The following is a 16190-nucleotide window of genomic DNA, read 5'->3' on the forward strand; positions in this document are numbered from 1 at the left end:
CACAACAGGCTGCCACCACTCAATGCATATTTCCCACGTGCTCTTCTGTTATTTTACCCAGATGTAAACTTCTGGGTACTTTGCCTTTTTCACTTAAAAATGTGAAAGTAATATATTGTAAATGATATGTGTTTGTTTCTCAGAGCCCCATGACCACCTCTGGTTCCTGCCAGGTGGCATCATGAACAAGTACTTTCTTGGCATTGTGTGAGGCAATATTCTAGGCTCTGGGAGTGGAGGATTGAAGAAGATAGAAGAAAACCAGAACCACTTGTCTTCACAGAGCTTACCTTCTTAGTTTGTGGTTGGTGATATGATAGGGGTACAAATAATGGTCTCTGTGATAGACCAGAAGAGGGAGTAATGAATTTCTTCAAACATAATCAGAGGAAGCTCTAAGGAAAGAGTGGAAATTGGTATCTGGACTTTAAGTGATGGGTTGTAATTCGACAGAAAGGACTGGGAAGAAAGAGCACTCCAACACAAATGTATTGGAATTACAGCTTTTTGTGTTTTAGTCTTATGTATCTATTGTTTTGCATGGTAGCCCTTGAACTTCTACATTCAAGGTGCCCATTTGCTTGACATTTTTGAGAACTGAGTCCTTCTGGAAATGGCTTATTTGCAGAACAAAATTGCTTATTTGTCTTAGAAATCAATTTCTGGTGATCTTCTAATTCTTTTTTTCCCCAATTTGTTTACTTCAACTAGAGATGAAGATTTTAATGGATGATCTTTTCTTTCTTTCTTTTCTTTTCTTTTTTTTTTTTTTTAACCTATTTGGCCTTTTTAAATATAGGTTCCAAAGTTTTCTTCTTTGTTTTACTTTTTTCTTGTCTGTGTATGTTATAACTATTATTGGCTTCAGTGTCATTATGTGCTCGCAGCAGACGTCAAATTTGGCTGCATGACACAATTATATGGAGAGCTAAAAAAATGCTGATGCCTGGGCCCCACTTGGGTCTGGGGTGTGGCCTTGGCGCTAGGAGTTTCAAAAGTTTCTCAGGTGATTCTACTTTGCAGCCAAGCTTAAGAAACCCTTGGCTTGAAGTATTTTGGAGGTAACTGAAACATGCTGTGTGCTTCTGGAAAGTAGGTAACCATGGCTCATTTAAGTGATGTGATCAATCTTGCCGTCTCACATCTTTCACTAGGGATACAATGAAATGATTAGAATTGAGATGGTAGGATGAAGTTCTTGAGTTTGTTAAAGCACTCTTACTGTTATTCACCAAAATATAAATGCAACTAAGTAAAGCATATAAAGATAGACTAAATTTAAGGCCTTTAAATTCCTGTGTGGTGAGTGAAGGGGTAACAGTTCCTGTTTTGAGCTCTATACTAATCAAAGCTGTTTGGCTCATTATTTAAGTCAGAAATTAACAAATCTGTTTTTAGAGCTGATAATAATTACTAACTTATTGTCAACGTAGTTTGGCAGATGTTGTCTCAAACTCTTCTTGACTTTGTCACCTACTTTCGATGTAATACGTACTCTGTTACCATAAGAGAATCTTTGTTTACTCCAGTAACAAGATGTTGGACAAGGACTTGTAAACCCAAATAGTTACCTCCCTGAGGTATCAAAGAGCTTCCAGAAAGAAATCACACTGAACTTTAGACCACTCCTTTCTTTTATTCTGAAAAGTAATCTAGTCTATTTCCAGCTTGGAATTGGGAGCTGAGGTCAGGCTGGGGATGTTTACTGTGACTTCACTGTTTGATTTTGAAGTATTGTGATCTCCCACAATACACCCATATCTGGCAGTTTGCACTGCAACTGGGTTACCAAGTTTTTGTGGGTTTTTTTTGTTTGTTTTTTTTTTACATCTATATAGCATATTAGCACGGTGTCTGAAAATAGTGGGGCTCTGTGAACAGTATGAACAATCAGTCAGAATTGGGTTCAAAGCCTAGGTTTCTATTTATAAACTGTGTTACCTTGATATATTTAACTTATTTAGCCTTGATTTCCATGTCTAGAAAATTGCAGAAATGGTATCTCAATTCCAGGTGTGTTAATTAGGTAAGATATTTTAGATTCTTAACAGTGCCTGTCCACAATTGTTCTGTAATAAGTAATAGTTAACTAGTTTTCATATTGAATTATTCTAGATAATTATTCTAGTAAAAATGATACCCAAAAACTAAGTTCTAAATTTTCTTTAATAATGAATCCTATTATTAGTAATGACTATTGAGGGTGATGTATTAAGAGTCACATTTTATATAGCTGAATTTCTGATAAACCTGATAACCTCCTGATAAAGGTATCGATACCATACCTTTGTTTATCATGATAGGCTTTATAGTTTTTCATTGTGCTTAGAGACATTTTACAAGAACTTAAAGATTCTTACAACATGAAGGGAGAAATTAGAAAGTTGACAGTATAGACTGGGCAATATAGTATAGTCAGGGCATAAATACCTAGGTTCATACATACACAGTGAAAATAAGTGGACTGTAATATAGGCCATGCTGAGGTGTAGCCGAATCAAATGAGCTCATTAAAAAATGTTTATTGCATTCCTCTGTGTGCCCAGATAAGATCAGCATAATGATGACTCCTCTCATTTTCTGCCTTTCAAAATTGTGTTCATTTTTTAAGGCACAATTCAAATGTGGTCTACTTTATGAAGTCATCAACTCCCTCCCTACCAACAAGCCCCCCCTCACCCCCGCCACCCCTTCACTAGGAATCGCTTTTCTCTGTATTTCGTTGTATGTGATCTCTGCCTTGGCAGTCACTTCGCTGTGTCATATTAAAAGTGATGCTGCATCTAACTTTCAGGTGTTGGGTTGAAGGTTGTGTGGGGTCCTAGTTAAGGCACTGACTTTGACACCAGAGGGTTGTTCACTTTAATCTCCACATTGTCACTTTTGTGTGAAGATTTGCCCTTTCTGAGATCAGTTTACTTAACTGTAAGCTAGGGATAAAAGCTTCCACCTCATGGTTTTGCTGCAAGATTAAATGGCTTAAGTGGCCTACGATAGCATTCAGTAGATGATAGCGAGTGTGGTTATCATCATTATTTGTGTATGGCATGCTATTTATTGTGTGTAAATATGATATGTAACTTAAATAAAACCTCCTCCTCTAGACTACACTTTTTAGGACAGGGAACTAACTATCACTTGGCATTTTGTGTAAGGTTTTATAAATTAACAAACATTTGTCGATTGAGTACAGTAACTTTCACCTTCACTTGACTTTTAAAGACAATAGAAAAATTTCGTCAGAGTTGTTTTCTAAAATGACTTTGTTTTAAAATCCCTACAGGTACCTTCTCATCCCATAACTTCAGTGTCCTGAAATTTGAGGATTCCACCAAGATAATATGATAGGAACTTTCAGTGATTTGGAGCTGTATCCTACTTAGACTCATGCAGGCCTTCCAGATTTCCTGAGAGCTTGGTCCAGTAACACACACTGTCACAGGCACAGACAATAATGCCATCTCTGCCTCAAGAAAGAGGTAAGCAGATTGACTTAATCACACTACAAAATATACAAAATTATAGATCATCACTGAATTTTTTTTTAAGAATTAAAAATTAATTGAGGACTTTTAAGTAGAATTTATAATTTTACTTTTTTTTTTTTTTGGTGGGGGGGCATTTGTGTTCTCTGCTCTGGAATTTTTGTTATTTCAGTGATATTTGGCTGGTTTACATTTCTTTTAAAGTTATTCAGGGACCCTCTCCCCTGGATCTGAATACAGAATTGCCTTATCAAAGCACAATGAAAAGGAAAGTCAGAAAGAAGAAAAAGAAGGGAATCATTACAGCAAATGTTGCTGGGACAAAGTTTGAAATTGGTAGGTCTCCTCAGAATCATAATTGTTGGGGAAACTGGTTTGATGTTGAAAACAATGTAGACATTCTGGAGATAATGATCTTTTGTGTAATTGATTTTTTTTATGTTTATTTATTTATTTTGAGAGAGAGAGGGCGAGCATGAGTGGGGGGAGGGGCGGTGAGAGAGGGCGAGAGAGAATCCCAAGAAAGCTCTGTGCTGGCAGTGCAGAGCCTGATGCAGGGCTCAAACCCACCAACCATGATATCATGATGTGAGCCGAAATCAAGAGTCAGATGCTTAACCAACTGAGCACCAGGTGCCCCTGTAATTGATTTTTAAATGTATTCTATAAAATTTTCTATTTTATGAGACATTTAACATGTTAATAATCAGAAAGAACATCAATGTAAACATTGCTAAAAGCTTTAGCTATTAATGGGATAGTATTCAATAGATGTGATTTTGATTAATACTTAGTTTTTAAATCAAGTATCAAATCAACATGAAACAGATTAAAATGTTAGATGCAAAATAAAAAAACACAAAATTTGAGATTTTTTATTAAACAATGAGAACCTGGCTTAAGGAGTAAAAACATATTTCTCTCTGTGTTTTAGAAAATTCTTTTGATGATGCTGTTGCTTTTTATTAATGAAATTGCAGTTCTTATGTGTAAGCAGTATCTGTAGTATAGAGAATAGATAAGAATAATCATTTTAAATTAAGATACATTTGTCCAGCATTGCAAACAAAACTCTTAACAAATACCGTAAGTACTCAAATAATCTTCCTCTCAACCATTTTGCACTAAAAGTTAAGGAAAATCATGTGAACCTCAAGGATGTTAATTATTCTTACCCTTATTAATCTTTGGGAATCTCATTTCATTTGCAGTAATTCACCAAAGTTCTTGAGCAATCAGTGGAATACTTCAATGGAATTGAGGTCCCCTGATACTCTGTTCCAACAAGTGGTCCTCAGAGGAAGGAACTTGAAGCAAGTTAGCATGGGAGGGTGAAATATGAAAGATTCAGGGTTTATCTGCAGCATGTTTTCTAGGAACAAGAGTAAGGCGACTGTTGTTAAAGTGATTGATGGGTGGTGTTAACTTACCCTCTTGCTTTTACGGTTCTGGCAGGGTTCATAAGGAGCCTTGATCTATAGGAGAGTGTTTCAGTGCACTTCCCCGTCACTTTCCCGGGAAGTCTTCCCAGGGCTGAAGTTGCCTTAGCATTCTTTATAATGATTCCTACCTCCTTGCTGAGCCTGCTCATTTGTGTTTAACAAAATTCCTGTAGGGCCTTGAATCGGGGACCGTTGAGAGGATACAGAGCTAAGTATAGGGGAGGGAAAGAGAGAATGGACCATGTGCCTAGGAGAAAATGCTACCTTGCTTTTCCCTTATTTAAGCTAGTGAATGCAACAGCGTACTTCTTAGAATTTAATTACTGCTTCCTTGACAGTTGACTTATATAATGGAAATACACTTAAGCCATAAGTCAGCACACCTGTGTTTTTGCCCTGGTGTTGCCTATTTCCTCAGGCAGAAAACCTTGCTATAGTTTTAATAGTAATTTTTTATAACCATTGGCCAAACATTTCCACGTGTATTATTTCACTTAATCTTCCAAATAACCCTGCATATAGGCTGCATTACTCCCTTGCTCCCTTTCCCCCTGTCTTCCCTCACTCTAATAGTGAATTTGAAGTGGCTAATAGCCATAAGAAAATATGCATGGAAAAATAAAAACAGGAAAATAGGATGAATCTTGTGGCTGATAAGAATACAAAATACATTCCTTGAGACCCTCTATAGTTAGAGATGGATTTGACTCGGAGCCTCAACTGAAGCAAATATTAAAACACAATCCACTCTAGAATGCACAGCAGGAGATAAAATCATACTGGTTATTCAACGGATATAGGACTTCTGTGTTCCTGTGTCTTGAGAGAAATTTTTCTTATAGTTCCTTATGAAGACACATTGTGGAATAGTGAAGTGCTTTCCCACAGTTCTATGATTAATACATTATGACATTTCACATGATTTTCTTAATATGTCCTTTATAGCAGAGTTGAAGAAACAAGCCCAGTGAGAGTTAGCAACTTACCCAAGTTCATACAGATGGCGAAAGTGGAACTTGAACCTGAATTCATTTCATTCCAGATTCAGTTTTCTTTCTACTATATCATGCTGCCTAAGTAAAGTATGAATTGAAATTTAAAATGAGAAACAAATGTATCTTCTGTATCTAAAATTTAGATAGTTGCATGGATTCCTATTTTTAAAACTTCTGCTTAGCCTCTGAAAGCTCTATGGGTCTAGGGAAAAAAAATCATGGGACAAATTGTGAGGAATGTATTTTTGGTAATTTTTATTAAATGGGGACAAAAAAGATCCGAGAAGCAGGTATGTGATATGCAAAGGGAAACGTGAGAAAGTGATTCATATGGTTATCTCTATTGTTCCAGCAGGGTGTTTGGCTTGATAGAAGTTCAATATGGAGGCAACTGTTTTACCTCCTTTTTAAAAGAGAGCTCCTAACACATCAGCCTTGTAGGCATGGAGTTAGGCTTTAGGTGTCAACAACTTTCTATTTTGAACCGACACATTGAAGGGGTTTCTTTTCCATGTATTGGAGGATGATATACTTAAAAGATTCCAACTGATTTCTAAAATTTCAATTCAAACAAAAATTTGATTAAATAAATTAAACTTACTGGAGAAAAAAGTGACATTTTAACTCCCAACATTGTATTTTGAAGTTCGACTTTGTCAGCTCTCCAAGCTTTGAACTTCATAATAAAAGAGACTTATATATGACTGACCTTACATATTTGATTTTGTGAATCTAAGGAAAGAGTAGATCTTTTCCACTATGGCTATGTAACCTGAATGTCCTCAGCCTCACTGGTTCATGTATACATTTATGACCACGTTTGAGTAGCTCATTATACGTCCTCCCTCTAATTGCCACCCGCTCCAATCCTCTCTTTAAGGTCTTCTCAGTGATTTCTGAGCAGCCCCAGACAGTGTCTCTCCTATACTCAGGAGCAGGTCTACTCTTGGGCTGATGCTCTGGCCTCATTATTTTTTTCTGCTTATGAGTCAGTTAAAGGAGTCTCCCAGACTGTGTGGCTATTGCCCTTGCCCTTCCTGGGAGCCCCACGTGGCACGGCAGGTGCTGAGGCCTCAGCTCACCAACGCTGCATGGTGGCCTGGGGCAGACCAGAGAAGAACAGCCCTTTTCCCAACTCTTGCTTTGTACATTTTTACCTGGGCCTTCAGAACAGCCCCAAAAGTTCCCAAGCCTCTCATGGAAAACTACCACTCCAGCTCCACATTCCTCCCCCAGCCCCAACTTCACCCACCACCAATCACTGTTCCCTCCTTTTATGTCTGGGTTCTCAGAACCAGTGCATAAAAAGCCCTTTCCTTCTCCTCAGCCAAATAAGCAATCAGAGTCTCTAGGACTTGAGACCAACAGGTGTCTGTTCATCAGTTTTATGCCTGAGCCAGGTAGATTCAGACAACTGACCCCCAATTACCATTTCTCCCTTTACGAAGGGTACCAGTATGTTTAAAAATATTTAAAAATAAAGTGTTGAAGTGCGTCTATACAGTTACACCATTCTATGAAGACTCAGAATTTTTATTTAGTTTTTAAAAATATTTATTTATTTTTGAGACAGAGACAGCGCACGAGCGGGGGAAGGGCAGAGAGAGGGAGACACAGAATCTAAAGCAGGCTCCAGGCTCTGAGCTGTCAGCACAGAGCCTGAAGCGGGGCTCAAACCCACGAACCGCGAGATCATGACCTGAGCCCAAGTCGGACTCCCAACCGACTGAGCCACCCAGGCACCTGTGCTTGTCTTTATTCTGAACTTGAAATTTGTGGGATATTAATTGTGATATTCAAGTCAGAGAGGGGCATATAAATAGTTTGTACTAAAAAACAAGCTTTCCTCTGAGCATACATTCTTTCAATAGGATTAAAGGGTTAGGAGCAGATAGGAGGGCCAGTTTCTAGATCTCTGCTGTGAATTCTGCTTCATTATTTCATATCCTGGGTCAACACAGCTGACTTGGTTTTAACTGCTAAAAATAATTTGAACTGGGGAGGTGGAAAGTAAAGGATAGGTCTAATGATCAGGGACTATTATTACCTTTTCCCTTTTGTACCTAGCCCAAGGTCACAAAAAAGCCCTGAAGTACATTTTCCTTAGTGTTGTCTCAGCTGTGTGTATGTTTTCACTGTGCCATGAATAATCCCTGAACTCTTTAGCAGTGTTGTGTATCCGCTAAATCTCGAAGGGCTGAAACCAGGGATTTTGAGTGCAACCTAAAAACAGTTCTCAGTTACTGTGAGTATAATTTGGCCCTAGATAAATTGTTGTAACTAAAAACAAGGTTATGCTATAACTAATGGATATTTTGCAAGTGAAATACTGTGAGATAAAATTTGCACAGATCAGAAAATGTTTCCACAACGAATATACTTCAGAAGTATTTTAATTTTCATTTAACGTAACCGTTTACTTGCAGTTCGTTTAGTAATAGATGAAATGGGATTTATGAAAACTCCAGATGAGGATGAGACAAGCAACCTTATATGGTGTGATTCTGCAGTTCAGCAGGAGAAGATTGCCGAGCTGCAAAATTACCAGGTGGGGAATTAATCATGACCAATTATTGGTTATCAGGAAAGTTATATGAATTCCATTATAATTTTACTTAGATAGGGTTGGTTCTTAATGTGTTGACATATTAAATTTCAGTTCTAACTTACCCAAACAACCTGTTTTGTTGCTGTCTGGTTGTACTGACTCGTCACATAAGGCCTGAATTCTTTCAAATCAAACTTTTAACGTACCATGAGATCATGACCTGAGCCAAAGCCAAGAGTCAGACGCTTAACCGACTGAGCCACCCAGGTGCCTCATAACCTCTTTCCATCTTTAAGGAAGAATGAATAGGAGAAAAGTCTTCCTACACTGCTGCTTTGTGTTATGCTTAAAGATGGGTGATGTGGAGTAGCTTGCACAGACAGATCAGGAACTAGAAGTACCTTACCATGTCTGCTATGTGCAGTCTGGCTTCATTCTTTGATTTTTAGAATGTAATGCAAGCATATTAAAAAAATAGACATCAAACTAAAAAGCCAAATACCCAGAACTTTAGACAACTGACATTTTGTACAGTTCTTTGTTAGTGTGGTGGGAAATACAAAATTGACCATAGGGAACAAACAAGGCCATTTTCACCAATATTTATACAATGCTTATCTGTATGAATATAGAAAATTGAGGATAATAGAAATAATTTGGACATAGAATTACTAGTTATTTGACACAGAAAATTGTAACTTTGATACCTGTGTAAATATCCTTTTCTGATTTCTGAAAAAATTTGCAATTTCATTCTTTGCTTATTGTAGATTCTTGAATTCTACAGATTCCTTGTAGGTCATTTGATTTTAAATGTTTTACGTTAATAGCTTTAAAAAAATATTTAACTCAGAAGATGGATGTAACTCTATTATAGTATAAATGAATATATTCATTAAGTCAATGAGAACATTAATGTTTACCTTTTTATTTTCCAGAGGATCAACCATTTTCCAGGAATGGGGGAGATCTGTAGAAAGGATTTCTTAGCAAGAAATATGACCAAGTAATCTTCATTTACTTATAATAGAGAATTTCTTATAATTTTTGAAAGTTGCATTTTCAATATTATAGTGTATCTTTCACCAGGTTACATTGATTTGAAATGATACTTTGATGGAAGAGAGAACTGTAGAGTTAGCAGGGGTTAGAAGTTCCCTGGTTCTTCCTTCACTTTACAGAGGAGGTAACTGAGTGTCACAAAAATGAATATCTTGAACAAGTCAAACAAATAGTTAATAGCAAACCTGGAGCAGAATCCTAGTCTCCAGAATCTTGGGCTTCTTTTTACTGCAGTTTGGCAACATAATACACTGTGTGTGTGTGTGTGTGTGTGTGTGTGTGTGTGTGTGTCTATTCATATACTGGTTGTTGAGCATCTAACATGTGCAAGACACTGTAGTAGGTGAATTTGTGCGCATTCATACATATAGACACATGTGTATGTGCCTACCCAGGGATATACATAAATTTGTCTGAGACCAGTGTTTGGAGTAAACAGTCTGCTTTTATAGGAAACACTGTTCATAAGTTCTCAAGTGCTATACCAAATGAACTGCAGAATTTTTAATGTGATGTATATTTATATTGATTACATTGTTTTTAGTTTAAGGAAGTTAAGTGATAATTTGAGAACATTTTTAGAAAGAAAACTCAGAGAAAGGTTAGTAACCTTGGTGTGTAATTAGATATTTATATGTATCATGTGACAGTTTATACATCCATTCCCTCAACAAATATTTTTTGCATATCTACTGTAGACTAGAGACTGCTAACTTTGAGGTAAAGAAGACAAATAAAGCCTAGTCCCTGCCTAGAACTCAAATTTTAATAAGGGAGAAAGAGTGATACATATAATACAGTTTGATGGTGCCACATGAGGGGCAGAGTCAGTGTATGGCGGTGACAAAGATGATGACAGAGGTCATTTCTAGGAGAGCAGGGAAGGCTTTCTGGAGAAATGAAAATCAAAATGGATATTGAAAAGTATATAAGAGTTTATTCTTTGAAAAGAAGTCAAGGAGTCTGTAGGCAAAAACAACAGTGGTAGAAACTTTATGGAGGCTTAAACCAACATGATGTGTTTGGGGAACTTTTAAGCAGTTTCTGTGGTTGTATAGGGTGTCAGGAGGCTTAGCCTGAGATGATACTGGAGATAAATGCAAAGGCCAGGCTGCGGATGCCATGTAACTATATTTTGTTCAATTATTTAATTATTGATTCTTTAATGTATTTAACTACTCAGCAAACATTTCTGTTTATCCTGAGAGAAGTGAGACTTTTTTTAATGGATTTAAGCAGAGAAATGATATGTTTTAGATAATCTTTGTGGGACTATAGATAATGGACTCAAAGAATGTAGAAAGGAGGAGAAAGCCCTGGAGTAGGTGATTGTCAACATCTAATACACTAAAGGAGAGAGTGGTAATAGGGAAGAGAAAATCCATCTGGAAAATACAAAATAGATAGAATTTACAGGACTGGAAAGCTGCTGTGATGTGAGAATCCAAGGGGAGTAGAGAAATGTTCAAGATGACTGGTAGATAGCCTTCTGGTTTAGGAGATCATGAAGGTACAACACTTTAGTAACATAGGGATTATAGGAAGAACGGACATCAGAGGAACAGGAATTACCTCTGTAAAGTTTGGGACATGTGTTTCACTGAAGTCATTTACTTTCATCTAACACATATTTATTAAATATAATTTTTATATGTGAGCCACTGTGCTGGCCTCTGGGCTCATGAGGTGATCAAAAGCAGACTTGAGGCTTTTACAACATTGGGTTGCAACTGTGATAAGTGCTGTGAAATAAAGGTACACAGTTGTAAGTCAGTGCATAGTGAAGGACTTCCGGCTTAGGGAGGCATTGGAGAATTTCCCCAAGGAAGTGATGTGGAAGCCTAAATCTGAATCCTGAGTAAGAGTTTATTGGTAAAATGGTATATAACAGCTTTCTGGGCAGGAAGAATAGTATGGGCTAAGGTCATGTTTGTGCAAGAAAGCAGGAATAGTCAGGATACTGAAATAAGGCCAAGTGTAGCTAGAGCACAGAGACATAGATGGGGACCAGGAGAGATTAGTTGAAGCGTGATGTTTAGGATTATAGTCCTTATCCTAAATTCCACAGGAGAGGAGGGGGAGGTGAAATTGGTAATATGATGAGATTTGCATTTCGAAAAGATCATTCTATCTGTTTTGTAGAGAACAGAAGCCTGTATGGTCAGGAGAGTCAAGAAAGTTGAATGTAGACCCATTAGTAGGCTATTAAAAATAGGCAATTTCTTATTTTTATAGAATCTTTGGAATTCTCCTTAAGGAAAAAATAATCTTCTATTGGATTGAAAGTTATGACCTGTTTGAGAATTAACTAAATTACATGTTTAATATCATTTAGTAAATCCATGACAGCTATGAGCAGAAATTATTCCATATTTCCAAATTCCAAATTTCCAAAAGAGACTGCATGTTTCTTTTGAAGCTATCCATTTTTACATCAAATGATTTGTGCTAGATTGCTAAATGGAATAAAGTGTTTCTCTTCAATATATGTGTGCTTGGATTTTTTCCAAATATATGTGTGAAAGAATGGTATCACTCATAAATACTATATGATTAGTTTAAAATAGATTATTTTAATGAAAACTTTAAATTGATCTAATATCATTGTTAAAAATATAATAAATACACTTAAAGGTATTGGAAACAAAAACATGGACATTAGCACTGTTACTGTGCTTCCTTTAGATATATGTGTGTGTGTGTGTGTTTTCCAAACCAGTCAAAGTTAGCCTATATTGTACTGAAATTAATTAGCTTGTTGGCTTATTCTGGATTTGATAGATGGAGTTGGTAATTACTTCCCTTATTATAATGGAAATGTAAGTTTTTTACAGAGTTCTTTTGAAAGAGCACTTGAAATATAACCATAGGAGCCTACAGTTTGGAGGCCAAGTGGCTCATGCATTCCACACCCTCCTTTTAGAATTTAGGCGCTACCTCTGTGCATACCATATATGGTGCTTCCATTTTAGTTTTGACTAATCTCATTTGAAGACAATATCATCTCATCTATAAAAGACTTATGTACATTTATTAAAAAGAACTTCCTTGAAGCAATCAGATTTTCTTTGATTATATTTTAAAATATATTCATTTTTAGTGGGAATCAATATGTACAAAACAGTTAACAATCGAGATTAATCAAAAGTAAACATTTTATACCTAGTTTTATCCTTATGTTTCAAATAGGCAGCCTGGTTTTTAGCAAATATAAAAATATCAGGACATACGTTGCAGCCATAAAACCACATGTATAGGCATATGTAGTTCATATGAACAAGAAACTTCTAGTATACTTAGGCTTCACATGGTTTTCTCAGAAAGGTAGTTAAACTTCAAAAAACACTGGAGTAAAAGATGATCAAAGCCACTCCTTGAGGACTCAAAATCATCTTTAAAGAAGCAATATGAATGGCACACCATTTCCTGGTACCTGTCCTGTCATCCCAGATGCAGAGTTAATTACTATTTCCACATATTACCTTGCCATGTATGTCTTTATTGTATCTAGCACATTGTATTTAATAGCCTATATGTGAATTCTTTAGAGTTAAGACCGTATTAAATTATCCTAATATCCCCAGTTCCTAGCATAAAGTATATACTTAAATAATCTACCAATATATAAATTAGTACATAGGACAGAGGTTCTTGTCTATTTTTTTTCACTGATGTATCCTTCCAGGGTCTAGAATAATGCCTAGCACATAGTAGGTGCTTTACAGACATGTGTTGAATGAATCAATAAATGAAAAGAAATGGAGGGAATTTAAATCCGTGTAATAAATGTCAGTAGCACAGAGAAAGAAAATTTAGACAAGTTTGAATGGAAATTACTTTTCATATTATCTCTAATTTACAGAATGATCAAGTCCCGGCCTCTGGATTATACCTTTGTTCCTCGAACATGGATCTTCCCTGCTGAATATACACAATTCCAGAACTATATGAAAGAATTGAAGAAAAAGAGAAAGCAGAAAACTTTTATAGTAAAACCAGCTAATGGTGCAATGGGTCATGGGTAGGTATTTATCACCCAGAACATATAAAAGTTTTTGAAAAATTGGGGAAAAAGAATAAATGTGAACATTCATTCATGGTTGAATATGAAAAAAATAATAAAATGGGTCTTCATTGCTTTTTTGGGACTAAATATAAATATTTAATGAGCCATTTTACCCTGTCCCACAGGCTTCAGTAATTCATTATAAAAATTAAATCAACAGGTTGTGAGACTTTAATAGGAGACAATAAAAAGATGTCTTCTAATTTTTTCTTAAACATAGAATTTTGCATTTATAATAATTTAAGAGTAAACTTGGAGGGTAAAATTCAGTTGATGCGGTAGACCTAAATTGACTCAAAGAAAGAAATGGCAAGGGACTTACTCTTTCAATACCTAGAAATTTTAAAGCAAAATATGTATCCTCTTTGCTTTACAAATAAGTTTTTTTCTTTAGGTACCATGGTAATTGAATTGAAATTGAATAAATCACATTTTAAGCTAAGACATGTTTAAGAACTAGACATGTTAGCTGAGCATAGATTTTACAACTTAATATTCCTGTTTCCTTTTGCTTTCTAATGTTACTTTACTGCAATGTTTGTTTGTTTGTTTGTTTGTTTCAAAGAAAATGTGGCTGAGGTTGCTTTTAATAAAAACACATGAGTTATTTTAATTGTTTGATTAGAAAAAAAATTTTTTAATGTTTATTTTTGAGAGAGAGAGACAGAGAGACAGAGAGCAAGCTGGCTAGGGGCAGAGAGACAGGGAGACACAGAATCTGAAGCATGCTCCAGGCTCTGAGCTGCCAGCATAGAGCCCAACGTGGGGCTTGAACTCACAAACTTTGAGATCATGACCTGAGCCAAAGTCAGACGCTTAACGACTGAGCCACCCAAGTGCCCCAGTTGTTTGATATTTAAAATGCTGTGGTGAAAAAAGATGTTTGGAAATGTAACTGCCAGGTAAATTATTGTTCAACAAATTTCCTTGTAATTTTTAATCATAATTTAATAATTTAATCAGAAATTATTATAACCATGGCTTATGTGATATTAGTGGGAATTGTATATTAATTGTTTAAAGTTGGCTTGCTAAATGCTTGTATCAAAGGAAAATTTTTTGGGCGGGGCTTAGTAGATGTTTACATTTTTTCTAAATTTTAATGTTAATCATGTTTATATTTATATGTGCTAATATTTAATGTCGAAACATTATAAATAAGTAACAATTTGGTTTGATGACAGTATAAAAATAGCTGAAAAAGCATACTGTATACATTCTGTGCTGCCAGAGTTTATCTCATGTAATGTAGCTGTACATAGAAAGGGACACCTCTCTCTGTGGTGTCCTTGCTGGTCTTCTGTTTAGTTGTTCTATTCATTATTGAAAGTAGAGTATTGAAGACTGTAACTGATATTGTTGAACTGTTTCTTTTTTCAATTCTATTGGTTTTTGCTATATATGTTTTGGAGCTCTGTTGTTAGGTGCATATATGTTTATAATTACTATGTCTTATTGATACGTTGTATTTTTTATTATTATATATTGTCCTTCTTTGACTCTTGTAATAATTTTTGTCTTAAAGTCTATTTTGTTTGATACTAGTATAACTACTCCAGCTCTCTTTTGGTTACTGTTAGCATAGGATATCTTTTCCATTTGTTCATTCTCTTTGAATCTAAAGTGAATCTCTTGTAGACAATGTGTGGTTGGACTATGTTTTTTTGTTTGTATTTATTTATTTATTTATTTATTTATTTATTTATTTTTAATACATTCTGCCAAGTCTTGGCTTTGCTTCTATATAGCTCTGTCCTTTATGTTGTTTTGGTCATGAATTATATTTGCATATATTGTGTGCCCATCAACATAGATTTATAATTATAGTTTAATGCAATTGTATTTTAAATAATATAAGGAAAAAATAGTTTCAAACCTAAACTACATTAATAGTGACTTTTATATTTACTTATGTAGTCACATTTACCAGGTGTTTTTTATTTCTTTGTGTGGATTTGAGTTACTATCTTGTGTCCTTTCATTTCAGCCAGAAGGATTCACTTTAGCATTTCTTATAGGCCACATATACTAGTAGCAAACTCTTACCAGTTTTTATCTGGAAATGTCTTAATTTCTCCTTCAATTTTGAATATTTCTACAAGATAAAGAATTGTTGGTTAGCAGTTCCACCAACCCCCTCAACCCCCCACCCCTTTCTGTCAACACTTTGAATAATAGGTCATCTCACTGCCTCTGGTCTCCATTGTTTCTGATGAAAAATCAACTGTTTATCTATTGAGGATCACTAGGGTTTGATAAGTAGCTTCGTCTTGCTACTTTCAAGGTTCTCTTTGTCTTGGCCTTGGACAGTTTTATTATAATATGTTCTAGTGTGGATGTCTTTGAGTTTTATCCTACTTGGAGATCATTGAGGTCTTTGGATGTGTAAGTTAATATTTTTCATCAAATATTTTTCTCTCCTCTCCTTTTGGGATTCCCTTTTGAAGCTCTGTTCATTTTTTTCATTCTTTTTTTTTTTTCCTGTTTCTCAGACTAGTTAGTCTCAATTGACCTAAACTTTAAATTCACTGATTTTTTTTTTTACTTCTTAAATCTTCTGTTTAATCTCTCTAATGAATTTTTTGTTCCATG

The 16190-nt window shown here is 35.5% G+C and overlaps 1 protein-coding gene across 1 annotated transcript in view; it reads left to right on the plus strand.

The window, feature by feature from the left end:
* Positions 1–3297: 3297 nt before the first annotated feature.
* Positions 3298–16190, plus strand: part of TTLL7 (tubulin tyrosine ligase like 7) — a 94922-nt gene continuing 82029 nt past the window's right edge. Inside the window, exons 1-5 of the mRNA XM_047085380.1 lie at positions 3298–3479; positions 3690–3821; positions 8349–8470; positions 9409–9476; positions 13395–13553. Of these exons, the coding sequence (XP_046941336.1) occupies positions 3455–3479; positions 3690–3821; positions 8349–8470; positions 9409–9476; positions 13395–13553 (506 nt within the window). The 5' untranslated portion in view covers positions 3298–3454. The remainder of the gene's footprint in view (positions 3480–3689; positions 3822–8348; positions 8471–9408; positions 9477–13394; positions 13554–16190) is intronic.

This window comes from Lynx rufus, unplaced genomic scaffold, assembly GCF_022079265.1.
Source record: "Lynx rufus isolate CCGP_SWC_20201006 ecotype Redwood Valley unplaced genomic scaffold, mLynRuf1.p SCAF_2, whole genome shotgun sequence".
Classification (NCBI taxonomy): Eukaryota; Metazoa; Chordata; class Mammalia; order Carnivora; family Felidae; genus Lynx; species Lynx rufus.